Genomic DNA, 26,007 nt, shown 5'->3' on the forward strand with positions numbered 1-26,007 from the left:
CTGCCCACATAAAATGTCAAATTTTGGTTATTCGAAGTCAGCTGAGCGATTGTAAATAAAAAATTTCAACTTAAATTTTAGTTTAAAATTGCATTATATCATTTAAAATAAAAGTTTAGTGCTTAAAATGGATTCCATATCATTTGCAGCTTTGTTAGAAGAAAATGAGCAAGAAAGGCGTGATTTAAAAATTGCGAGGAGTCTTGAAATTAGAACAGGCTATGTATGTGAAAGGATCCGTGTTTTAATGAACTTATAAAGGTTTTAAAAAATTGTGTTTTATAAAAACTTTCCACCTAAACAAGGCTGCGTTTACCTACGTGCTCGGTGTTATAAATGAAGCAAGTACACCGTTCGGTGGGTCATCTTCAAATACTCCTATAATACGCTTAGCATCGGTATTACGTGTTTTTTTGCGGAAGGTAGCTATCAGCTCGGAGTTGGAAAAGATTTTGACTCTCCGATGTGTCAGACCACATTTTCCAAAGTTTTAAAAGATGCCTTACTAATTTTCCAAACGCGGCTATGTCCACAACTGATACACTTAGATATGACCAACGAAGAAAAACGTAGCGTAAAAACGGATTTCTACGAAAAATATAGGTTTCAATGTGTAATCATGTTTTATAGTTTTTGTAATAATTGTCATTATTATAAGACCCTTAAAAATTTAAATAAATATTTTAGTAATTTAATTTTAATTTAATTCTTTTAAGCTTTCTTCCAAATCTGTGAAGCTCTGTTGCCGATATGCATACATGCATTCATATTACAAAACCATTACTTTTTTCTAGGTAGTTGCATCTTTGGTTGGTGGCGCAATACTATTTGCAATGTTTTCCCAAATTTTGTTAACCTCCTTCTTTGGGCACTTTGTATAGCCTAGCACCATTTCAGGGTGCTGCTGCAATAGGTCAAGTAAGCGGGAACATTGTTGGCGAGTTGTGACAACTTTGGACCTATTATAACAATATATTGCAATTTAATTAGTATAAATATCACTTTTAATAATATACTTACATTTTATTTGTTTAATATTCCTTTTTATTCTGAATTTGAGATAATTTCACTTTTTTCCGCAAGCTGATACGCGTCGTAGAAAATTTGTACGAAACTCTACGATTTGACAGTTCGAGTGAGTTCAGTGAAGGCTTTCTACGAATTTCGAACTTACGATGGATTCAGTGAACGGACTTTCGTAGAATCTACGAAAATCGGACATACGATGGATTCAAGAATAGGGTTGACCGACTTGTAACCATAAAACCAGATATAACAGCTGATCGAACATACCTTATGGAAATCAATGTAATCGATTAATGGTGGCATACATTACGCTAACGCTATAACCATACCATAGCCAACCAATTGGTTTTTGGTTTCGCGCCATAACCTAAACATATTTGAGTTGCGAATTTTATAACTTTTTGTAGATTTTATTCATTGTTTTGGATACTTTATTTATTTTTTTAGGTTAAGGCACCATTAATCGATCACATAGGAAATGGTTATGGGTATGGTTACGACTATGGGGTTCTCTTTGTTTTTTTTTTAAAGACGTACTATTAAAAGCAACTCTGTATACGGATGAACATAATGATAAAAAAGAAAACGTAAATAGTAAATACGAAAAATTACTGGGGATAATAATAATTTTTCCGAAAAATGTCAAGTTTAATCGATAAGAGGTGATTAAATTACAAAAATTCTCAATATCTAAATATTTAAACTCCTTTTTTATGTGTTATATAGAAAAAGAAGTCGCGAAGATGACATCTGTGACTCAACGCCACTATCAAAACGAATCAATCAGCTGCATTTGACAAATATGGACGAGCCCAACCAGTCAATGCCAGAACTGCATTTTAATAACCCACCCAAGCAAGCTGCAGCAGATCAGGATTATAATGTTGGTCAAATCAATAGTAATGGATTTAATACAGACCACTTAATGAATTTGCATAATAATAATAATCAAATTCATCACCAACAAACTCAACAACAGCAGCAACATATGCATTTACAACACTCCACTAGTACTTATGCGCCCGAATTGAATGAAGCTGAAAATCCCTTCTACTATATAAAGAATAAGCTATTGTATGAATTGCATTATGAACGCCTTAAAAGATGTGTGGTATAAAGGTCTTTAAATGCTTGTGAACATGGATGTCATGAAAAACAAATGATTGAATCTGTTTCTTGCAGCTTTAAGCCGTAATAATTAAATAACTAACTAACATATAGTACCAGTTTATATATATAAATACTTGCATGAAATTTAGGTAATAAGAGAGTGAATCTTTAGGCTACTATTGTTTACTGTAACAAATATTTCTTATTGTCTCATGTAATATGTAATAACTACTAAATTATATAGCATATATAAAAGCAATCGTTAAAAAATAAGTGCAGCACGTGAACAGCCAAATCAATGATGAAAGTGTTAAAGAGAAAACATTTCAGATTTGCCTTACTACCAACTGTTGTAAAAAATATATATATTGCGAAATAAATAGACTCATAATTTATGCTAACAACAAATTCAGTTAATGTTATTGTTTGCCTTTGTCAGGTTGACACTTTAATGGTGATTGGTGTGTTCAATGTGTTCCATTATGATATAATTTGTTAATTTCACCATGGGCTCAGCTTACCGAAAAGTCAACTATAAACAGCTGTTCAATTAAAAATCATCTGGAGGTCATCTTTGATATCGAATATGGAGCTGCTAACTTGAGGATGTTCCGAAATATCGTTGTTGGCATATCTGGAGGAGTTGATAGTGCAATATCAGCGCTTTTACTCAAACAAAAAGGTCAGTATAGACATATCTCTTAATACTCACTGAACGGAATTTTTTCAAAATGATAAAAAGGCTTTAATGTTATCGGTGCCTTTATGAAAAACTGGGATGAATTTGATGAAACGGGGATCTGTAGCGGTGAGCAGGACTACCTTCATGCAAAGTATACATGCGAAAAGCTTGACATAGAATTACACGTTGTGAACTATGTAAAAGACTATTGGAATTCAGTGTTTAGGTAAGTTGCGCAATCACATATATTAATAAAATATAATTTCTACATAATTCATTCCCAGCTCATTTCTAGAGGATTATCAAAATGGGATCACTCCTAATCCAGATATACTATGTAATAAATATATTAAATTTGACTTATTCTATAAATATGCTATCCAACAGTTACAAGGTGATGCCATTGCTACTGGACATTATGCAAAAACAAGTTTTGGTAGCTATCTGGAAAACTACAAGGAAAATGGTGGTATGTTATAGTAGTCAAAATAGTTTGCTTTATATATTGTTAACGACAACAACAAAAATTCACAGACGTGCACCTACTTATACCTCATGACAAATTCAAAGATCAAACGTTTTTTCTATCCGGCATACAACGTCATACACTTTCACGCACTATGTTTCCTTTGGGGGATACTTTAAAAAGCGATGTTAAAAATTTAGCACTTAAAAATGGTTTGCAACGTTTGGCATTTAAGAAAGAAAGTACGGGTATATGTTTCGTTGGTAAACGACCTTTCAAACAGTTTATAAAGGAAGTATGTTTGTACATATGAATTAGATTCATACAATCCATTTTACAAATATGTTCTTTATTTTTAGTATATAAATGTGCGACCGGGAAATTTCGTTGACGTCGACAGTGGTAAAATCGTTGGCACCCACAATGGCATACATGAGTGGACGGTTGGACAACGCTGTCGTTTGGCCTCCTACTTGCATCCTTATTTTGTGGTGAAAAAGGATGTCCACAACAATATAATTCATGTAGCTTTGGGTAAAGAAAATCCTGCTTTATACAATGATTTTGTTTATGCAAGTGCGCCAAATTGGTTATGTGAGAATCCCTTACATGCTGATTCAGCAGAACTGCGCTGTCGTTTTCGATTTCAGCACACAAAGCCGTTGGTGGAATGTTCAGTAAGAAATACTATCGATAATCCCTCACATATAATGATCACTTTAGAAAAACCATTAAGAGCGATCACACCAGGCCAATATGCAGTTCTCTACAGCCAAACGGCGTGTTTGGGTTCAGCGCGTATAATTAGCGCGAGTCGTATGGAGGAGGATAAAGTGGAAGAACTTGAGGGCGCTAGTTGATATTTCATTTGCAACGTTTGGTTTTGTTTTCCTATTATCTATTTATATGTTTAATTAGTTTCTGCAATTTCTTAGTTCGTTACTTTTAAAAAAGGCAAAAGCTTAGAGAAATTATAGATATTTTACGAAGATAGGTTTAATGCAGAAAGTTAATAAACTCTCTAAATAATGTATTACGACCTTGTTTTTAATTAATACTAGTGTACCCGGTAGACTTTGGTTGCCTACATTTAAAAAGTGGGCCTTAATATACTATATCCTACCTCGCTTCCGCTCTTCACTCTCTATTCAATTCTCTTCTGCTTTATCTTCCATTTCTCGTCTACCACTTATTCCATTTATCTCCCACTTACACCTTAATTTCCTCATGTATGGAATCCCTATACCAAATGTTGAATACCTGATTGAAGTAATTCGAGAGATAAAACAAATTTTAGTTTTCCTTATGGGCGGTGTGGTACCGCCCACTTTTCCAAAACTACAAAACTACAAACAACTAAAGCAAAAATAGAGATTAATATGCAAAGTACATAAACATACTCAAAAGCCAACCTTGAACCAGACTCGAATTTATGATTAAAGTTATGTTGGCTGAGGGCGGGATTCCGCCCACTTTTACAAATTATTAAAAACATCTTTTTAAAATTGTCTGTACTAAAAGTTTTGCTCTTTAATATAGTTTCTATGAAATTTTGACATTTTTATAATTTTAATTATCAATACGTACTTTCTAAAAACTGACTTAAAATATTCTTATTAATTTCTGTCCGGTTAAATTTGTGTTTTTCTCTCTTATTAGTCCTTTGGAAATTTAAGTCAAAACTGTGCAGTGTTTACAAAGTCATTACTAACCTATTTTTGTTTGTTTTGAATACTACAATAAATCTGGTTTCAACAATCTTAACTAGTCATATGGTATATATAATGATTACATTTCTTATAAATAAAACTTGTCTATATCTTTTAATTAACTCACATATTCTCTTCAATCTAAGCCAAAAGTACAGTGAGCGCATCTAAAAATTTCGCCAAATCATTTTGACGTATTTGTATTAGCGAAGTTTCGAAAAAGTCTTGCAAAATGACTGCATTAGATTTGCTAGCTGCTTGCTCGAATGCTTTGCCAAAGAAATTTTTCGGTGAATCTTCACGCACTGGTGGGATGCCTACCAATAAGCATAGACCACGTTCCAAATCTACTGGACAGCTAGCTATAAGTGGTAATTCTGGCGCTTGACGACTACGGGAGGTTGTCACATGCCCATTTAACATAAACTTTGCCAGCAAAGTCAAACCATATGGATAAGAGAAATATGAATTTTCTTCATTTAAAATATAATAGAAAAACGTGCCCGTTGAGAGTACTTGATGTGACTCCAAGCTGCTTTGTACTTGTTTGAAAATGGATGATAATAACAGTTTAGCGTTTTCAATGCCTTCGACCATAATATTACGATGATTACGCGATAAGCTATCTAATGCTTCCAGAAAACAATCCTCTGGCGTTTTATCCTTTTTCACCGACTCTAAAATGGCCAACATACCATAAACATAGTCGGCAGCGGAGTAGCGATTGCGATAACCATAACTTAAGGTGAATGAACCATATACTATATCTGGAATACCATACTTTTCGGCCAATTTTTCTATAGTTTTATAAAACTCTTGACGCAACACCAAATCCATTGAGCTGAACATTTGGCGCGCTTGAGCTAATGGCAAACCCATTTCGACAAGTAGCTCATGTAAACGCTTTTCACCACGAAGTGTCCACAACCGCAATTTGCAGGCACAATACATTGAGTAGCTGAAAAAAATACAAAAAATTTAAATATAAATATTAAGCATGCTAAGTAATATATGTATGTGCATACCGCATCGATTCCACTACAGTCCAATGCCTATATAACACTAAATGCAAATCATTTTCAAAATTTATTTTCGAAGCGCTCATATTCGTTTGATCATTGGTTTTATTCGTTAAACGAGATACGTGTGATTGCACATTTTCAATCTCCAATGTATAAGCGCTACTCTCGATTTTGCCCAAAATTAATTGTTCGGTTAAGCCGACAATCGCCCACCACAACAAATCCATATTATCTTTCGACAATTTCCAAGCCAATTCAAATATGGTAAATGCCGTAGAACGTCCATAGAAACCATATTGTGTATATTCAAACATAATACGATCACGTTCGTTCTCCCAAGTCCGTCGTTGACGTTGCTTCATAACGCGCTGCTCATGACGTTCGAGCCGACTCAACTTCTGTGCAGGTGGACGTTCGTTCTTTTCAGCATCCTCCTCATCAGAACCACCGGCGCCACTATCATTAGCGCCGTCATCTTCATCCGCCTCATGTTCACTATCGCCTTCATCATCAGACTCGCAGAAAATTGATTCAAATGCGGGTATACTTTCTTCGAGCGCAGGATCACCTAATATACACACCTGAAATAAAAATATGTTCGTGTCACTTAGATATTATTTTGATTGTACACACACCTGCCGATCGCTATATATGTTGCATACGTCCAATGGCCTATGCGCATCACAAATAAAGAATATGACATCCTCTTCGGGTTGCAAAAGTTCCACAACATCTACACAACCACCGCAATTAACGAGTATTACGAATTTTACATCGCCCTGATGTTCGTTGTAGGCGCGTTGCAGACCTGCAATGCCCATTATTGGCACCACGGAATATAACATATGGTCATATTTGAAGAGCGATTGTAAAATTTTGCTCCCACATATGGCATCAATATCATAATTAACAATTATAAGCAAACGTTTGCCTACTAGACGATTGTAGAAATCTTGTCGCAAGTCTTGTATAAACATTGCAATTTTATTTTGTTTGCTACTTTTTATTTTCTTTTGCTAAAAATTGCTGTTCAATGCCAGTTGCTCGCGTTCAATATTTTGGAAGCTACATAATTTACGTATTTTTTTTACTTATTTTACCTTCATTTATTCGTGAGATTTTGCACTTACTGGGATTATTTGTTTTTTATTACGGCTTAAGCAATAATTACAAGAATTTACGTTGATCGTCTCTTACTTTTTCATTTTGTATGAAAACGCGGGAAGCTCGTGGTGGAGTTGGATCGTGTGGGGTGTGTTTAATGTATTTTTGCACGGTGAGATTATTTCACCATGATACATCTTGTCATTTTCCTAAACATTTAGTAAGTGGTGAAATAAACTAGATTTTTTGGTTGAAACAAAAGTGAATGCATTTTGTCTAAAATTTAAAAATTAAGCCTGTGAGTATTTAGGATTAGTACCACGAAATGCTACCCGAATTGGCTACAAGCAGCACGGTCATTTTTGGCAGCATGTAGCACACGGAACCAAGGACGCTGGTGATCTTCAAATATTTAAATCAACAAACCCGCAACTTGTAAATATTTCGAATCTGTGGAGTATTTATGAAATTTGGTTATCACAGGTACTTGTATATACATTCATACATATCTACAACACATAACTTGTAAGAAAAATTGTAATTTTCGAGGGATATATGCAAGAAAACTTGAAATTTCTTTTGTGATTCTTGTAATTTTGATGATTTGGTAAAAGTCTAGAACCATTGTAAGGTTTACAATGTCTAGAACAAGGGCGACTGCTAGACTATTACCGATGGTTTTGTTGTTCCATTTTCCTTTATACTTTGATAGCCTAAACATTTTCCCGACTTCGTATTATTGATACAGAGGTCAAGACGCGTATTTTGGTACTTACTTAATTGGCGCTTAACCGTTTAAACGGTTATTGCCGTCCAACAAAACGCACGAGTCGTTCCTTCTCTCTGCCAACCGGTCACACCAAGTATTTTGGGACATCTTCACATTTTTGATCGTGTATTATCAGTTGTTGTTGTCCTATGATGCACATAGATCCGGTACGTTCTGATAACAATCACCACTAAGGTATACTGCCTACCATCTAGGGAGCTATTTAATGTGACCAAATTGAAACTTCTAGGCCAACCCGCCTCTTCCCCCATCCCTAGATCAGGGAGCTTAGGGTCGCCAGAGCCCCGGCTGTTAAAGAAGCAGGATTCGCAACTGTGGGTGAGGTTGACAATTGGGTTGAAGAATTGAGTTGGCATCCCCTAGAAAGGTTTGCCTTTTACGACAGGCATATCTGCAGCGGGTATATTCCAAGCCCGATGGGGGCTGTATTAACAGTCGGTCCCTATTATAAATTATCACCCCAACGTTTTTAAATGTTTTTTTTTTATAAATTGTTTTAAATTTCTTTTTACAAAAAAATCCAAACTTTAATTGTTTAATAGAAAGAAGCACATAGTTTGTTTTAAAAGTAATAGTTACACAACATGCAATTTTTGTCAGAATTTTAAAACCTATAAACTAATTCATAATTTGAACAACTCTCATATTAAAGCAGTAACATATAAATATGTATTTTTCATACATATGTAGTTATTTTCTTAATGATAGTCCAACTATAATTCTTCAAAGAAAGCCACGCGGGCTTTGGTCGAACCCGATTTCAATTTCTTTAATGTTGAGTATTTTGTTTCGCCCGCTTTCATTAGCGCATCACTAAGAATATCTAAATTACTCTGATTCTCTTCAATTTTTAACAATTCTATTTGTGAACGCAGTGTTTGCAATTGGTTTTCCATTTGTTTGGATTTCTTTAAATATTCCAAACGTATATTTGTAATTTGCTCTAATTTATCATCGGTAAGCACGAATTCCTTTGTTTCGAAATCGTCTGTGATATCCGAAGAAGCGTCATTTGCGTTGGAGGCAAGATCGTGATTAGATGCTGTCAAGTCGACACCGCCTGCAGTTTCTATATCAATGGTAGAACTGCTATTGGTCAACGAAGGAGTGCTAATGGCTGTATTTGTTGCCGAAACAACGACAACGTTATTCCCTGAAACGGCCATTAAACTATCGGTGGATGTTTTACGTCCTTGATTTATAAAATTCAGTAAACGTGCAGTCGCCTCACGTTCTGCTAATTGTGCGCACTGTAACTCTTTCTTCAATTTTTCTGCTTCCGCTTCACGTTTATCCTTTTCCAACGTTAATTGATGCACATAAAAATCGGCATCGCGTATTTTTTTTTCCAAGTCTATTTTTTCATGCTCAATTTTCATTTGACGTTCCCGCAAACGATCCATTTCGGTTTTGAAGTGATGTGCTTTACATTCAGTCAGCTGCATTTGTTCCTCATTAACGCGACTTTTTTCAAAGTAGAGCTCTTTGGTTTCCTCGGAACGGCGCTTTATTATATGGTTGTTGAAATAAAAAAAAAAATATATAACCATAACAGTTACATAATGAATTTGAAGCAAAGTATATATTTACCAACGCATCGTTAGCCATGCGCATCTCCTCCTGCAGATGTTCATAGCGCTTTTGAAGCTCATAACGATCCCGTTCCGCTTTTTCGCGTAATTTTTTTTCCCGCAAAAACTTTGCCCGCTCCTGTTGGCGCCTTTGTTTCTCCTCTTTTGCTTGTGCCTTCATTTGTTGTATTTCCATGGTGTCCGGTTTGCGTCTTCGCATATACAAATCATGATTGCCTTTACATAAATCTAGAATCTAATACCAAAATTAGTAACTTTCTTATATTCATAAGTACACCCCTATCATAATTGTAGATTATAGACCTCACAAAGGGAGATTCAATAACACAAATTGTACAAGAGAAATAGTACACAAATCTTCAATTTAGTTTACCATGACATTTTTGTCAGAACACTGGAACGAAATTGATTTCCAGAAACTATTTTATACACTGTCGGATTTAAGAAGCGAAAAGCCCGAAGGTTCGACGGGTGCAAAAATAGCTCACGCGTCAGTCGGAAAAGTACCGGAAAGTAACAGTATCGCAACGTAGGAGGTTCATATTCGGCAAAACTCTATCGGCGTGCGCAATACCCCCCTAAATCTGCGGGGAGTGCTTTTGCGGTATCAACAACAAACAGCTATTTTATCAACAACACACACATCAAACCGGCAAGTGATATTCTCTGGTCGTAGTTGACAAGACGACTGTTTTAAGACGGCTGTATAAATCGTTAAAATCGACAATCGTGTTAGGGGTGATATATACATATGTATATTTGTTTTAAATCTGAAACTAACCATTTTATTGATATGCAAATCTTGTGAATAAAAAATAAAATTTGACACTTTCGTGTCCACCAATCGAATAGTAAACTTTTTATCATCGAAGCTTACATGTCTTATCTCATTCCATTGAAATGTTGTACGTGGTGAAAGTTTATTATTTTCTTCATAAATGTTCAGACCGATTGCGGTAACACCCAGCCATAATTTAGTTTTATTTTTATTCTGTGAAAAAACAAATCTCACATTTACTATTATTATATTACTACGATGTTAGGTTGAATTCTTCCTAATTTGAAAATAGGTAAGAGCTATACTTACAGTAATAGGAAAATAGTTAACGCCATACATATCTAAATCTTGTGCGATCTTTAAGTATTCCATTTCAACTTCATCACGTGTCATTGGCTCATGATCCATGTACCTGGCAAAAAAAAAAAGGGTACAGTTTTTGATAAAAAATATCGAAATCTTTCTATTAAATTATTGCTTACCAAGTTTTTATGCGTTCCTCCCACATCTCGGGCGTCATCTGATACTGATCTGTCACCTTTTTCGGCAGCAAGTCCGCACTCGCCAACATGCCATCTTTATAGGTTTCATAATCGTATGGCCCATACTGCACATGCACCGCATACGATGCCAATAATACTGATGCTTCTGGCCGACAATATATATCCATTGAGAGTATACTCTGTTTAACTTGCAGAAAAAATAAATGTTGTGTGATCTCTTGTATTAGCTCTTCACTAACATTTTCCGGAAAATATTTTGCATAAAAATTAAATACATAAAATCCATTCGTTTGAAATTGTATGCGTTGATCTTTGACTTTTTTATCCATTTTCAACCAGGCGACATGCCCGCGGCCATCCACATATTGTAAACCAAAATACCATGACTCACGCAAACCTATGGTTCGGCATACCAAATCAAATAATTCTTGACCAGTCTCTCGATATCCCAAATTGAATTCTAATTCTGAATCGAAGGTTACCACTCTTACTGGCAATGAGCGGTTTTTCTTAATACGAAATGGACTCATTTTTATGGTGCAGACATTGGTGTATGCTTTTCTTTGGTTGGGGCTGTTAATGTCGTTGTATCTGGTAGATGTGTATTATTGTTTTGTTAAGTTATTTAATTTCGTGCTACATCTCTTTTATCTATTTTTTTTTGATGCGAATATGTAAATATGTATAAAATTTCAACCGATACGTATCACTTGCATTTGGCACAATTTAAGGCACATAAAACTTAATTATGTGTTTACTATCTCGCGGCACAGCTGTTGTCCACTTTCAATTACATTTATGATTAATTCATATTTTTTATTGGCTTTTTATTATAGAATTTCATCTTTTGTGTTGCCGCGCATTTGTCAAATGTGGAGATAAATAAATGAAAATAGAAATCACAGATGATCAGTGAAATTAGCAAGAACTGTCAAAGCTCTCCAATTTGTTGTAGCATAAATGGTGAGTTTAGTGCATAGCGGAATGATACAGGTGGCAGCTAAATTCGATGGACAAATGTCAAAATCGTACTGCGCCGGATGTTGTTGTATCAAATCAAATAAAAAAAGTTTTTAATCAGCTGTTCCATGCTGCCACCTTGTATCGTTGCGCCATGGTTTAGTGATTGCACATCCCTCGCGTTCCAATGCAGCGTGATCCAGATACGGTTAGAAATTCAACACGCAAATGCAACAACAAATTAATCCATATCACATTCACTCACGGCTCAATTATATGGTTGGCTCGTCTCAGCTGATTTTATCTATTTCATTGCATGGTCGATGGGATTATCAAAATGAGATGGCAAACTCAATTTGAAACCAATACATTGGCAACATTTTCTTACCTCATAGAAAAAATGTTATGTTTCCATTCCATACAATTCGCACCAACACTAACACGCAGATTTTGACAATCTGAACTAACATATTTTGTTTTTGTACAGATGAGCCAACCATATAGTTGAACCATGCATTCATTGGAGCGCAACAATCAAGGCGAATTCATTACAGGTGGTGTTATCCCATCAGCTGATTGCTTCTTCTTGATAATTTTCCCTACAAAGCCTTGTACAACAAAATGTCAGTTAATCGAAATCTATCAAAATTTTCTTTTGACTTGACATTCATCTGCACGGCGAAGTGATTGAATTTGCTTTGCCTGGTATAGATTCGTCTTGGCAACAATTATAAATGGGTGGCAACAATTATAAATGGGTATTTATGTTTCTCGTGTTTCAATGGACAGTGTTCCAGATCCAATTAAAAATGTACATGCAACATTAGCTGTGTTTTTTTTTACATCTATAGACGTTTACGCTTAAACTTAATATGGACTGCTAAGCGTCGAACTTTAAATACTCCTCTGAAATTGCTGCGTATAAAATCAGTACTACTTAATTTCAATACGCATTATACTCAGATGTGACTGAAATATGTGTCTATGTTTCATCTCAACACTAATTCTATGTATCACCTCTAAAAATGGTGTGTATCCACTAGTCATCGCAACCGATTCAGCTATATGTTACACACTATGCCCACTAGAGGTTTGTGTCACTGATTTCAGGTACATCCTGTGCTGTAGCTAGTTGTTTAACAAGTGCCCCTACATGTCTCTCCTAAGCATTATCTAAGTCAGGATAACCGTTTTTTTTTTACGCGCAAACGTAAACGTATACGCGTGTGATGCGTAATGTGTAAGTTGTAAGTAAGAGTTGTAAAGACATTTTCGATAAAACACTTACTTTTTACACGAACCGTCCGAAACTAAACGCCACTCTTGGTTGGTGTTCGTGATCAAGACAAACAAAGAGCTCATCTATATCTGAACAATAAGCAAGTTCATTGTTGACGTCGTCAGCTCGGAATATTTTTTCGAAGGACGAAGGTTGTCATCCCTCGGGAATGTTCTTAAAGTTCTTTTCCACAATATTCAACTGTTTCAGCCCAAAATTTCTGTGTGCCTCCAAGACCATCCTAAATCACACACAAGGTCACTAAAATCTTCATTTGAGACTACATGACGTTCGGTTGTTAGAACCCCGTCAGAATTTTCTTCTTCAAATTCCAATGCATTTTTCGATTCAAGAGTTGCAACAAGAGTTTCTTCATTTATTGGGCGAGATACGGTTACTACATCAGCATATTTTATGCGGTCACAGGTTTTATAGTTGTTGTTGTTGTTGTAGCAATGCTCGCCCCACCTAATAGCCCCGACCGATCACAAATTGTCATCAATATCCTCTAACGGGAGTCCAAGGAAACTTGCCGTTTCAACAGGGGTGGACCATAAGGAAAGGGGTGTTAGAGGCGTTGGTTCCACATTACAATTGAAGAGATGGTTGGTGTCATGTGGGGACACATTGCAAGCGGGGCATACATTTTGTATGTCGGGGTTGATTCTGGAGAGGTAAGAGTTTAACCTGTTACAGTATCCAGAACGAAGTTGAGCAAGAGTGACACGCGTTTCCCTGGGGAGTATGCGTTCCTCTTCCGCGAGTTTTGGATAATTTTCGTTAAGTACTGGATTCACCGGGCAATTCCCGGCATAAAGGTCCGACGCCTGTTTATGGAGTTCACCAAGGGCCTGCTTGTGTTTTTTCACTTCATACGGCTGGGTTCTCAGGTGCCGTATTTCCTCAAAATGCTTACGGATGCTGGTTCATCAATCAGATGTCTGTTGGGATGCCCAGGTTTCTGGGTATTCAACAGGAACTGTTTGGTTAGCATCTCATTTCTCTCCCTGATGGGGAGAATTCTCGCCTCATTATGCAGATGGTGTTCTGGTGACATAAGAAGACAGCCCGTGGCGATTCTGAGAGCAGTATTTTGGCAGGCCTGTAGTTTCTTCCAGTGGGTGATTTTTAGGCTTGGCGACCATATGGGTGACGCGTAGCACGTAATCGGCTGGCTAAATGCTTTGTATGGAGTCATGAGCGTTTCTTTATCTTTTCCCCAAGTACTGCCAGCGAGAGATTTGAGGATTTTGTTACGGCTCTGAATTCTCGGAACAATTGCGGCTGCGTGCTCACCAAAATGTAGATCCTGATCAAACGTTACACCCAAGATTTTGGGGTGTAGGACAGTCGGTAGCGTAGTGCCATCGACGTGGATGTTCAAAATGGTCGACATTTGGGACGTCCATGTTGTAAATAAGGTCGCGGAAGATTTAGTCGGTGATAATGCCAGGTTTCGCGAGGCGAAAAAATTGGAGAGATCAGGGAGGTAGCCGTTTATTTTATTGCATGGCGCATCGATCTTTGGGCCTGGGCCTGTGGCCATTATTGTGCAGCCATCGGCGTAGGAAACGATTGTGACTCCTTCCGGTGGTGAAGGTAGCTTAGATATGTAGAAATTAAACAAAAGTGGGGATAGGACACCACCCTGTGGCACCCCTTGTTTAATTCTCCTTGGTTTTGATGTTTCGTTTCTAAATTGCACCGATGCCTGCCGACCACCCAGATAATTTGCGGTCCACCTTTTAAGACATGGGGGAAGGGTAGACCCTTCCAGGCCTTGCAGTAACGAGCCATGGTTGACCGTATCAAAAGCTTTTGATAGGTCTAGCGCTACTAGTACTGTTCTATGGTGGGGGTATTGATTTAAACCGCAATTTATCTGGGTGCTAATGGCATTTAGCGCGGTGGTAGTGCTATGGAGTTTTCTGAAGCCATGCTGATGAGGGGCTAGCTGCAAATTTGCTTGGAAATAAGGGAGCAAAATGGCTTCAAGCGTCTTTGCCACTGGCGACAGGAGAGATATCGGATGATACGACTCTCCTATGTTAGCTGGTTTCCCAGGCTTTAGTAGCGGGACCACCTTGGCCATTTTCCATTTCTCAGGTATGACAAAGGTGGAAAGAGACAGGTTGAAGACAAGCGCAAAATATTTGAAACCCTCTTTCTCTAGGCTTTTAAGCATCGGCATGGCTATGCCGTCTGGGTCCACTGCTTTGGATGGTTTAGCACGACCAATGGAGTCCTCAACCTCTTTAGCGGTGATGGTGATTGGTGACGCGCTGAATTTGTGTTTATGTGCGTGTCTATTGGCTCTCCGTCTATCTTTGTCGACCGTAGGATGCATTATATATTGTCGGCAGAAAGCGCTCGCGCATTTTTTCGCGTCCGACAGCACTTTGTCGCCAAAGGCGATGGAAACTTTGTCTTTGTGCTTAGTCGGATTCGATAGGGACTTTACCGTGGACCAAAGTTTACCCACACCGGTAGAGAGGTTACAACCTCTTAGGTGCTCCTCTCATTTCGCCCGCTTGTGTTCATCCACAAGCAATCTGATGCGTTGGTTTATATCCCTTATTTGGGGGTCGCCTGGATCAAGCTGTCTTATAAGGTCACGTTCTCTCGCTAAGTTTGCGGCCTCCGCCGGGAAGTGGGGCCGGATTTCGGGAATTCTCCCGGCGGGAATGAAATGTGTCCCCTTGGCGGGCATCAGTCGGGATAGGGAGGGCAGCAATGCGGCTGTCTGTAAAGGATTTATATTCTTCCCACTTTCCTTTTTTGAAGTTTATGAAAGTGCGTTTTTCAGTGACGATGAAGTCGGTGGTACGCTCAAGCGAAATATGTATGGGCAGGTGGTCGGATGCCAATGTTACCATCGGCTGCCAGTTGACGCAGTTTACGAGTTCTGCGCTCACGATTGAGATATCTGGCGAGCTGTGACAGCTTCCTACCATACGCTTGGGGGCGTCTCCGTTTATTGTGCAGAACGTCGTTTCTTCTATTTGATCCGCCAACATCTCACCCCTACTGTCGGCCCGCAAGTTTGAATGCCATAGATCACGATGGACATTGAAATCGCCTAAGATAATGCGATTGTTGCCAGTGAGTAAGGCCCTGATATTAGGGCGGTATCCACTAGGGCAACAGGTGGCAGGAGGGATGTAGATGTTGATGATTTCTAGGTTAGCATCGCCTGACCGGATAGATAGGCCTTGACGTTCTAAGACATTGTCCCTGCGGTCGATGCCAGGATCAAATATATAATATTGCACAGAGTGGTGTATGATAAACGCGAGACCGCCTCCATTTCCGCTCTCGCGGTCTTACTTGTGGACATTATACCCAGAGCAGGTCTGCAATGCAGATCTTGCTGTGAGTTTAGTCTCTTGAATCGCAGCTATGCGGATGTTGTGCGCTTCATGAAATCGACTATCTCCGTAATCTTCCCAGTTAGTTCATTACAGTTTAACTGCAGAATTCTGAAGTGCATAAGGGGAGACGTCGCCACTCTAGGGGTAAGTGACGGGTGACTACGCCTGGGCTGTGAAAGGCCAGGACGCAATTGCTGTTGTAGCCTTGGGACTGGGCGTCCTTGGGCAAGCATTGGGGTACCCGGATGATTTGGGTTTGCGACCTGGCAACATGGCGCGACGAAACCCGTCGGGGGGTTGCCGTCGCGGAGACCAGAACATCTAGGAAAGTGGCACCAGAGCGGATGTCGCAAACCTATATATTCTGTGCTGGCAGACGGTGCAAACGGAGGTAGGGACTAAGAGTCTGTTTCCCTGACCTGCACGATTGCTGCCGGAAAAGAGGGGGGGGGGGAGAAGACGGGGGGCAGGGGCTGATGCTCAGCATTGCTACCAACTCTACTACGAAGGTAGTAGTTATGAGTGGTATAAGCTGTTTGAGTTGTTGGCGCCGTGGGGCGAGAGCAGCAGCGGGTACTTGTTGTGGCTTGTTGAGCAGCGGGGCTGCTGGAAGGTAGTGGGGTGGGGTGGCGCTTAGGCGTAGACTACGGGACGCCTTTGGGCGTGAACAGCAAGGAGCCACAACAGATTTATAAAAGTTACGTGGACGTCGGGTTTTGGGATCAAGCCCAGAACAACCTGTCCGATGCAACCATCCCTTGCACGAGACACAATGAACAGAGTATGACCGTCCTAAAAAGATTCTTTTCCGGCAGATGCAGCAAAACCATTTCTCAGGACCGGGGTCAGGAGACGGACCCGGATTGGATTCGATGCCTTCCCGGAGTAAGAGAATATGGAGCAGTCCTGCTGCAAGGAGCTGCTGGAAGGATGACAATTTGTGGGAGGGACGAAACAAATTAGATGGGGTCACACTGAAATGACAGTCCTTGGTCGGGAAAAATCCCGAGTCGCTCCGGTACATAGAACCGACTGCCTTGGGAAGCGTATATAGTGATATCCAACGGTGTTTGTTTGGCAGAAAGAGCAATCCAATTGTTTGTGATTTGAAAGTTCTGACAATTCTTTTCGGAATGCAAGGAGGATACACAATCTGTGCGAATGGGACAGTCGAGGAAAAGATAATTTCAAAATCAGTGAATGGCCGTGTAGGGAAACACTCGAAATAAGAAGAAACATTCCACTCGTTCAGAACGATAAAGTTATTTTGCCACTGCTACACCCCAAATTGGGCTACATGAAGCAGTTTGTCAAACGACTTGACAAAAACAGCGAAGTTTTTTTGCACTTGAAAGCCGTGTTTCCAAAACAAAGTGACGCATAAATCAAGGAAGGTATGAAAATATTTTCAATTTATACATGTCATTCACAGTAACTAACAGAGTACAGACCGACCATTGATAGATTTTTTCATTAATTTTCTTGTTTACAATAAGCGTCGTAACTTAAACATTCATCAACGGATTTTGATAAACCACTACTTTTCTTTCTCTGGATAAATAGTTCTTTGAGAATGAATGTAAAAAATTAAGTTGTTTTTATGATACTTTACATAAAAAAGACGTCAAACTGTGAAAAACGGGAGGAAAAAATGGTAAATCTTAGATAACTTTTGCAAAATGTCCCAATTTTTTTGTATAAAGTATAAACAAATATACATATATCAGCTTAAAGCTTGAATCTTCTTCTTTCCAAAACCGTAAAGTGATCGAAAATCGGTTAAAAAATGACGACGTTATGATTGTTAGAGTGCGCGCAGTAGACGAAAAACGGTTTTTAGACAATAACTTAAAATTTGGGGGTGTTAGACAATTTTGAAACACATTATCATGATGTACATCAAGGCTTACAATGTACACTAGGTCACTTGAAAAGTGTTTTGTACTTTTTTTGTAGCACTGTGTTATAGTAGTCAAGTAAAATGTTGTCAAAGTTTTAGCATTTTCATCACCCGATTTAAAATGAAAGTCATAAAGCTGTCCACTCTTGCCTAGAATCAGATCAGGCCCACCTCAGTCTGGAGTTGGGAGTTGAAGTAAATTATCCGGCGTGGGAGGAGCAGATCCTTCTATGTAACAAATAGTAGTTGTGCAAAAACTAGAAGCCTGCGGAAGATAAAACAATCTACCCACTCTTATTTATGTTTATTCTGTAAGCGTTGTGCACGAATAGAAAATTGTACCCACATTTTTGTCGAGAGCTGGATCGCAGTCCATTGGAACACGACTTTAATGATGAATTTTATGAAATTCTCGACGAATTTCCTTACTAAGTGAATTGTCGAATAAATATTCATATATCAAATTATGCGCGAACTTCAATTACAATTTGTTTAAAACAAACGGACTTATGTGATTTCATAGATTACGCCGCTTATATACCCCTCAGTTGCATCGCCATTATTTTCTCGCAGGGTCTAGACTTTTCGCGAACAGACTTCCCGTATATTTGCTTATTTACTTCTCGCTCTTCTGTGTCTCATACTCGCTGTGGTCATGTTTATGTGTGTGCATTTTATCTAACGTCATCTTAAGGGCCAATTAATGGTTACTTATCCATAACTGGATAAAACAGCTGATCGGACCAACCTTACGTACATAAATCAATGTAATCGATTAATGGTGCCACACCATAACGCTAACGCCATAACCATATCATTAAGCTGACTGCGCTCGTGGTTCCTATGTATATATCCGGTGTTATACCCGCGTGACAATGAATTTTGTCATATATGTATATGCGTTCAACGCAATCTTTGCATAAATGGTAGGTAGATTGCACTAATTTTTATGGAGCACGGCGGATTGAGCGACACCAGCGCAATCTGACATAAAGAAGTAGCCAACTTCTAACTTTTGTTGCAAGCAAAGCATAATAAGAACAATTTGGCATATGTTTTGGCTACGAAAGCCTGCAGACTTTGCAAGTGTACTTATTTTTCCCAATTGTTGGTACTTTTCTAACATTTTTCACAATTAAAAACTGTATTTTAACAAAATAATAAGGGACAAAATATGCTAGCAACTATTTTTTTGTGTAGTGAGTGCTTCGCAAAATTTTGTTTGTGAATGGACAAGTCGAAATAAGTTCCATCTGATAAGTCTGAATTGCTGTTTATATTAATAACGGCAACATCTTGCGTGATTGTGGCTTTGTTACTTTTATGCATAAGCATTGTGAATTCATACAAGTGGCGAATGTTTGAGAAAAACGTTCACAATAGTAGCCTGGAAAATGATTTCACACAGGGCTAATTGCTTCATTAACGAACATCCGTCAAGAGCACCAAAAAATTTACGCTTTTTAGGAAAAGAAGTTAAAATGAATTAAAGCCGTTTCCTCATTAACTCTAGAGACAACCCAGCAGGGAAATATCCGCGGCAGGTATGCCTGTCGTACCTTAATGGTGCTTGTTACCAGAACGTACCGGATCTGCATCCGGCAAGGGCCAATCAACATCGATAACACTACCCAAGGCCTTCGGGGAGTGTCCTTATCGCTATTGGTATTCTGCTATCCAGTTAACTATCGGATATTGGCGATTTATATCGATAAAAAACAATCAACCAGTAAAATAAAACAAGGTTGGCAATATTGTCATAACAAAAACGGCTGACAGGACGTATGAGTAACTTTATACTCATTTTGCAGCATCCTATTATGCTGCTCCGTAGCAAATTCGCTCAGTTGACAAACCTTCGATTTTAGTTCAACGGTAGACAACAGTGTGTTCGCACGCATATCTAACGGTAATATCAAATATAAAAAAATACTAATCTACATAGTATTGATGTGGGTTAAAAAAAAAACAAAAATAAAACTGAAATTATAAATAAGAATAAAAGAAGTGAATAAAAAAATTAAAACAATGCTGAATTGTATCACGGCTTAACGTTTGTGTTAAACATTTTTTTTCTACTACATTTTTGTCTTTAAGGAAGAAATTTTGCAGGAAGAATTTTTACACGAAAGGAGCATACATCTAAATCTACATACATATCTTACATACATTGAATATGCTTAATTTTTGGTAGCAGGCATTTCGCGTACATATGTATGTACATACACGTGAAAATGTGTGTATGTAACATTGTGTTGTAGTGTTGTTGTAACATACTGACACTTTTTTGCACTCTGCCTTATCAAAGTGAAATCTGCTTAGCGGCGCGTATTATTATTCTATTTCATTTACATGCAAACCTATGTACGTAATATATATGGAGTATTCCATCCCATTTCGACCAATTTTGAACCCGACCCCTTTAGAATTGGCTGAAAGTTTTTCTTCTTTTTCTAGCTTACGAAAGACGTTTTTCAGAATTTTTTCAAATTTTTTCATCCAACTCAAAAAAAGTTATGAATTTAAAAGAAAACACCGTTTTTGTTTTCAAAATGCTATAACTTTTTCAAAAATTGACCGTTTGGGATCTTTTTTTTTTTAATTTGTTTTTAAATGTAAATTTTTAAATGAAATTTTTAAAGTTTTTTTTTAATTTTTCAGCTTTTCGAGATTTTTCGAATTTCGCCATTTTTTTTTCCTCTAAAAAAACTTCAATCAATTCTGCAATCATCCCCACTAATCCCGGAGTGGGCCGATTTTTTTTATATTTTTTTTTATTTAATTGAAAAAAAAAAATGTTTCAAAAATAAAATTTTTTTTATCAATTTTATTTATGTGACAAAAAAATGTAAGAAAATGATTTTTAATAAATGTAGATAAGTATTGAATACGAATATAGTATGTGTATACCAGGCATGCTTAACGAACGAAACGATATCATTTCGTTACGATAATCAACGTTAATAAACGAAACGAAGTCACTTCGTTTCGTTTATTAACGTTAAGGTCGTCAAATTAACGTTAATTTGGCGTTCTTAACGTTAATAAACGAAACGAAATGACTTCGTTTCGTTTATTAACGTTGATTATCGTAACGAAATGATATCGTTTCGTTCGTTAAGCATGCCTGGTGTATACCGGCCTAATGCAGTTGCTGGACAGCGAAAGCGAGTCATTTTAATCGAAGATTACCATAATATATAAAGAAAAGAATACTTAAAAATCATTTTCTTACATTTTTTTGTTATATAAATAAAATTGATAACAAAAAAAATTTTATTTTTGAAAATATTTTTTTTTCATTAAATAAAAAAAAAAATATAAAAAAAAATTGGCCCACCCCGGGATTAGTGGGGATGATTGCAGAATTGATTGAAGTTTTTTATGAGAAAAAAAAAAATGGCGAAATTCGAAAAATCTCGAAAAACTGAAAAATTCAAAAAAAAAAACTTTAAACATTTTTTTGTATTTTTTCCGAAAAGTCGGTCAATTTTTGAAAAAGTTATAGCATTTTGAAAACAAAAACGGTGTTTTTTTTTAAAATTCATAACTTTTTTTGAGTTGGATGAAAAAATTTGAAAAAATTCTGAAAAACGTCTTTCGTAAGCTAGAAAAATAAGAAAAACTTTCAGCCAATTCTAAAGGGGTTGGGTTCAAAACTGGTCGAAATGGGATGGAATACCCCATATGCATATATGCATGTGTATACACACATACATACATATGACACAATCCACGGTGACGGTGTGACATTTAAGCCCATCTGATGATGACATACTCCTTAGTGTGAGTACTACGCAAAATAAACGAACTGCTACTTACTATCTTGAAACATTTATACTGGAGGGCGAAATGTGGGTTCTGTGAAACGACGAAGTGAAAAAAAAAATGTCCATAAATTTGAATTCCCGGTCATAAGGGGATAGAAGGTAATGTAAAACTGAAGATTTGGCTAAGGGAAGGGCGCAGCGCTTGATGCATACGTAGAAAACGCTTGAATCCGTTTCGGTTAAATAAATAGTACGCATAACTTACATATTATCAATTAAATAGGAAAGGCAAGGATTTCAGGCGGAGGAGGCTGTAAAATATCTAAGATGCTGAGCAACTCCTATGACATTCGACTCATAAAGGGGCTCATAATGAGCGTACTTACAGGACACTGCCTTCCTGCCAGTGCAATGGTTAAGCACGGTCTGTGCTCGTTGTTGTTGTTGTAGCGATAAGGATACTCCCCGAAGGCCTTGGGGAGTGTTATCGATTTTGATGGTCCTTTGCCGAATGTAGATCCGGTACGTTGTGGTAACGAGCACCATTAAAGCACCAGCCCGACCATCCCGAGAACGATTTAGTATGATCACATGAAACCTTCAAGGCCATACCACCACACCCCCTAGATACGTGAGGAAATTGTGTTCGCCAGAGCCTCAGCTGTTAAAGTAACAGGATTCGCCACGAGTAGGTGAGGTTGACAATTGGGTTGAAGAAGCTATATTTCTTCGCTAGCAACAACTTGAAAGGTTTGCGCTACACAACCCCTTGAATCAATTGGTCGCCTCTTACGACGAGTATACCTGCCGCGGGTATATTCTAATCCCCTGACCCGCGGGGGGTTTCTGTGCTCGTGGTTTGCGCTGGCTACATCTACGCACCAAGTACTACCGACGGCAAAGCTATCACAAGTCGAGACAGCAATTAATCTGGAGGTTAGCCTAGATCTCCTTGGTGTTATATAGCGCCTCGTATTTATTTTTTTATTTTTGGTAGAGCACTTTTTCTCGACAGATTCTGCATACCAGAATGGACAAATTTCTGCAAACGACATACCAGCTTTAACAAGGGATACGAGATATTAATCCCTGAGAGGGAACAGTGGGTGAATGCCACTGATTGGCCCACTAACAGCATTCAGATCTACACAGATGGATCTAAACTGGATAACAGGGTCGGAGGGGTTGTCTATTCGGAACGATTGGACATACAAATATCGTTTCGCCTTCCGGATCACTGTAGCATATTTCAGGCCGAGCTCGCGGCCATACAAGACGCTGTCGGCTGCCTTAGGCCGAAGGCAGTCTCTCAGAAGCACATTTATATTTTCTCAGACAGTCAAGCAGCACTGAAAGCCCTTGACTCTGTCACAACTAATTCTGAAACTGTAGTAGGCTGTCGCAGATCACTTAACGTGATGGCTGAATAGTTTACTCTGCATCTGGTATGGGTTCCGGGACATAAGGGCATACCAGGTAATGAGATGGCGGATGAACTTGCAATAAAGGGTACCTCCCTTCTACTTTCGCCATCCTGGAAGAGGTTGGGCATGCCGCTCTCCACCTGCAAGCTCAAGATAAAGGAGGCTCTTCTGATGGAACCGGGAGCCAGGTCGAAGGATCATAATAGATGCCACACGGCAAAACTCACATGGCCGGAATGGAATGAGAAGAGATCGCGAGAACTTCTCACCCTCTGTAAGAGGGATCTTTTCTTAGTTGTAGGTCTTCTCACTGGTCACGTTTTTATTGGACCTCATGCGGAAAGGATTGGCGCTCCATTTAATGATTATTGTAGAAGCTGCGGCAACGAAGAAGAGCCTGAAACTGTTAGGCATCTAATCTGTGAATGTCCAGCGCTCGGTAGAAGAAGGCAACGTTTTATGGGCAAGATGTTTCTCGTATATCTGACTGATATAGCTGAGGTCAATACACGACGCTTAGTTAGCTTCATAAACTCAACGAAGTGGTTTGATTAGGAGAGTAGGAAGAAATCCGTATGGTTTCACAATGGGCCTATAAAGGCGTCGGTGTGCCGCTCCGACGCGGATGGCAGCCACTTAAACCTAACCTAACCTAGAGCACTTTTTCTCTGAATTTCCACTTTAGTTAGTCCAAATTAATACTTGATGAGGAAGATTTCTGGGCTTATATCGTTTTTGGTGTTCAGACTGCTTCACCACAAATCTGTCAAAAGTTTATAGTCCCAGCAGATTTGCTAACAGTTCGCATAAACTACCACATTCTATACAACTCCTACCGTTAAACACAATTGTCAAAACTAAATTTGATTTACAAGAATTTTCAGCATTGCACACCAAATTTGCTTACATACACTTTTTCTATTTTCAGTCTTACATATTGCATACTGCATCATGTTAAATTGTAATTTTGTGGTCTGCCACATTTTGTAAATATTTATATGTAACTGTGTTCACCGTTATGCAGTTGTCAAGTATCCTTCATAGTAAGAGAAGCCACAATTTGTATACACTGGGAAGATGCACATACTTCAAAATACTTACGTAGGTAGATTGTTGAAGAGGTTTGTTGTTGTTCCACAATACAATGAAGTACTTATTTGCAAATATGTAAATAATTAAGTGTTGCTTACGTGCGCTATCTTGCATAATTATTTAGCTGTTTTGCGTATGCCATAAGCCACAAAATTTTAATGTAAAGAAGTTGTAAGTCAATACTAGAATTTTGATTGATAGAAATTATATTGCGCAACAATTTTATGGTCCTTGTCTGGGGGCGGACTAGCTCCAAGTCTGGATGAAAGACCCAGGCTCATGTAAATGAATGTTTCAATCTTTTTCAGTTTTCACAGCCCCGCCACATTGGTCGCCTAAACAAATTAGGTTTTGGGGAGTGTTACCGATGTTGATGGTCCTTTGCCGGATATCAATCCTGTACGCTCCCTTCCAATCATTCCTTCTCGAAATGATAGTATTAATTCTGCCCTTGAACAAATTGCGGGGATAAAATAATCTCTTTCGGAATTTAATGTTGCTGTTGCTTGGTGGGACTGTAGTTCTTAATAAGAGTCTGCCACCACACTATACAGCCATACATTGGCACTCGTCGCACCACAGCCATAGCACAATCTGACACCGGGGAAGTGGAAATCGCGATGATTCGGACGTGGATAGCGAAGACAGTGTGCAGTCAGTGCGCTCGGTAAAGGAGCGGTCTGCCAACCAGGACAAAGTATTAACGTTAGACCGGGAAAAAGAAAGGGAGTTTAAGAGAATCCTCTGACAATACCGGGCAGCATTAAGAATTATGCAGCGCTTGGGTGCAGTCGTCGATTAAACCGATTTTGTTACGATCAAGAAGAAAGAAGCACCGGTAAGCAAGAGGCAGCGATCGACTGAACCCGACAAGCCTTCTTTTATAAGGTAGAAGATGAAAGGCAAACGCCCAAGTCCCAGAAACAGCAGGCGAGCTAGCAGGAATGACAGAAGCCACATCTCGAAATTTGCAAAGCAGAGCGAGGAGGGAAGTCCACATACTGAAAAGACATGTACCTCAAAAGCAACAATGCAGAAAGGATGACAATAGTGGTTTAATAAGTAAAGACGAAAAGTTTAATAAGTTAAGTGGAGGTAACAATCCGACTCCAGCTTACTCGGTGGTACTAAAGGAAGCTTACGCTGAGACTACGGTGTTCAGCGAGAAGAAGATGAACGAAGTTGCGTTGTGACAATAAGAGATTGCAGCAATGAAATGGGGTTAAAACGCACGGAAAACGCGACATTTAAATGGCTGCAGAGAGTTGCGCTAGACCTTCAAAGCCAAGAAAGTGCAAAGTGGTGAATATAGCACTGATCTCCACGATACCAAAAGCCAAGGTTTGGATACGCCGAGTTGTGAAGGCGGAGGACACGCTTAATATGCTGCAGTGTCAAAACCCGAATATAACAATAAGGGATTGGAAGG

General features: G+C 38.4%; 5 protein-coding genes across 8 annotated transcripts in view; 3 read left to right on the top strand and 2 right to left on the bottom strand.

The window, feature by feature from the left end:
• Positions 1–1,545: 1,545 nt before the first annotated feature.
• On the top strand, positions 1,546–2,544 carry LOC137249353 (probable basic-leucine zipper transcription factor F). The gene is made up of 2 exons (XM_067780741.1): positions 1,546–1,688; positions 1,753–2,544. Exons 1-2 carry the CDS (start codon positions 1,666–1,668, stop codon positions 2,141–2,143), a joined length of 414 nt encoding a protein of 137 aa, XP_067636842.1. The 5' UTR covers positions 1,546–1,665; the 3' UTR covers positions 2,144–2,544.
• A 41-nt stretch (positions 2,545–2,585) lies between these two features.
• Positions 2,586–4,317, top strand: LOC137249352 (mitochondrial tRNA-specific 2-thiouridylase 1). Its single transcript, XM_067780740.1, has 5 exons — positions 2,586–2,818; positions 2,879–3,044; positions 3,103–3,287; positions 3,353–3,579; positions 3,644–4,317. Exons 1-5 carry the CDS (start codon positions 2,743–2,745, stop codon positions 4,142–4,144), a joined length of 1,155 nt encoding a protein of 384 aa, XP_067636841.1. The 5' UTR covers positions 2,586–2,742; the 3' UTR covers positions 4,145–4,317.
• A 470-nt stretch (positions 4,318–4,787) lies between these two features.
• Cdc45 (cell division cycle protein 45) lies at positions 4,788–7,279 on the bottom strand. 2 transcript variants are annotated; one of them, XM_067780735.1, is made up of 4 exons: positions 7,146–7,279; positions 6,651–7,080; positions 6,019–6,596; positions 4,788–5,951 (listed from the first exon to the last, which is right to left on the bottom strand). In XM_067780735.1, exons 2-4 carry the CDS (start codon positions 6,990–6,992, stop codon positions 5,135–5,137), a joined length of 1,737 nt encoding a protein of 578 aa, XP_067636836.1. In that variant the 5' UTR covers positions 6,993–7,080; positions 7,146–7,279; the 3' UTR covers positions 4,788–5,134. The 2 variants fall into 2 exon arrangements, with proteins under 2 accessions (XP_067636836.1, XP_067636835.1); XM_067780734.1 differs by having other exon boundaries at positions 6,651–7,264.
• Positions 7,280–7,328: 49 nt separating this feature from the next.
• Positions 7,329–26,007, top strand: part of LOC137249351 (uncharacterized) — a 56,661-nt gene continuing 37,982 nt past the window's right edge. Inside the window, exons 1-2 of one of the 3 annotated variants that reach the window (XM_067780737.1) lie at positions 7,329–7,602; positions 11,619–11,745. The gene's annotated coding sequence lies outside the window, so the exon portion shown is untranslated. Of the gene's footprint in view, positions 7,603–11,618; positions 11,746–20,144; positions 20,202–26,007 lie in introns of those variants that run through there. The other 2 variants (XM_067780739.1, XM_067780738.1) reach the window with 2 other exon arrangements.
• On the bottom strand, positions 8,409–11,723 carry Mer (ezrin/radixin/moesin family protein merlin). The gene is made up of 5 exons (XM_067780733.1): positions 10,762–11,723; positions 10,589–10,691; positions 10,283–10,492; positions 9,500–9,736; positions 8,409–9,414 (listed from the first exon to the last, which is right to left on the bottom strand). Exons 1-5 carry the CDS (start codon positions 11,310–11,312, stop codon positions 8,623–8,625), a joined length of 1,893 nt encoding a protein of 630 aa, XP_067636834.1. The 5' UTR covers positions 11,313–11,723; the 3' UTR covers positions 8,409–8,622.

Source organism: Eurosta solidaginis, chromosome 4 (genome assembly GCF_040869045.1).
Source record: "Eurosta solidaginis isolate ZX-2024a chromosome 4, ASM4086904v1, whole genome shotgun sequence".
Lineage (NCBI taxonomy): Eukaryota > Metazoa > Arthropoda > Insecta > Diptera > Tephritidae > Eurosta > Eurosta solidaginis.

Coding starts and splice junctions, on each gene's coding strand:
- LOC137249353 (XM_067780741.1), top strand. CDS start 1,666: ATGTCAAGTTTAATCGATAAGAG. Junction 1,689..1,752: donor TCAAGTTTAATCGATAAGAG/GTGATTAAATTA, acceptor TGTGTTATATAG/AAAAAGAAGTCGCGAAGATG.
- LOC137249352 (XM_067780740.1), top strand. CDS start 2,743: ATGTTCCGAAATATCGTTGTTGGCATATCTGGAGGAGTTGATAGTGCA. Junction 2,819..2,878: donor GCTTTTACTCAAACAAAAAG/GTCAGTATAGAC, acceptor AATGATAAAAAG/GCTTTAATGTTATCGGTGCC. Junction 3,288..3,352: donor AAACTACAAGGAAAATGGTG/GTATGTTATAGT, acceptor AAAAATTCACAG/ACGTGCACCTACTTATACCT.
- Cdc45 (XM_067780735.1), bottom strand. CDS start 6,992: ATGTTTATACAAGACTTGCGACAAGATTTCTACAATCGTCTAGTAGGC. Junction 6,597..6,650: donor ACATATATAGCGATCGGCAG/GTGTGTGTACAA, acceptor TTTTTATTTCAG/GTGTGTATATTAGGTGATCC. Junction 5,952..6,018: donor ACTGTAGTGGAATCGATGCG/GTATGCACATAC, acceptor TATTTTTTTCAG/CTACTCAATGTATTGTGCCT.
- Mer (XM_067780733.1), bottom strand. CDS start 11,312: ATGAGTCCATTTCGTATTAAGAAAAACCGCTCATTGCCAGTAAGAGTG. Junction 10,493..10,588: donor TTAACTATTTTCCTATTACT/GTAAGTATAGCT, acceptor GTTTTTTCACAG/AATAAAAATAAAACTAAATT. Junction 9,737..10,282: donor ATTTGCATATCAATAAAATG/GTTAGTTTCAGA, acceptor TTTTGGTATTAG/ATTCTAGATTTATGTAAAGG.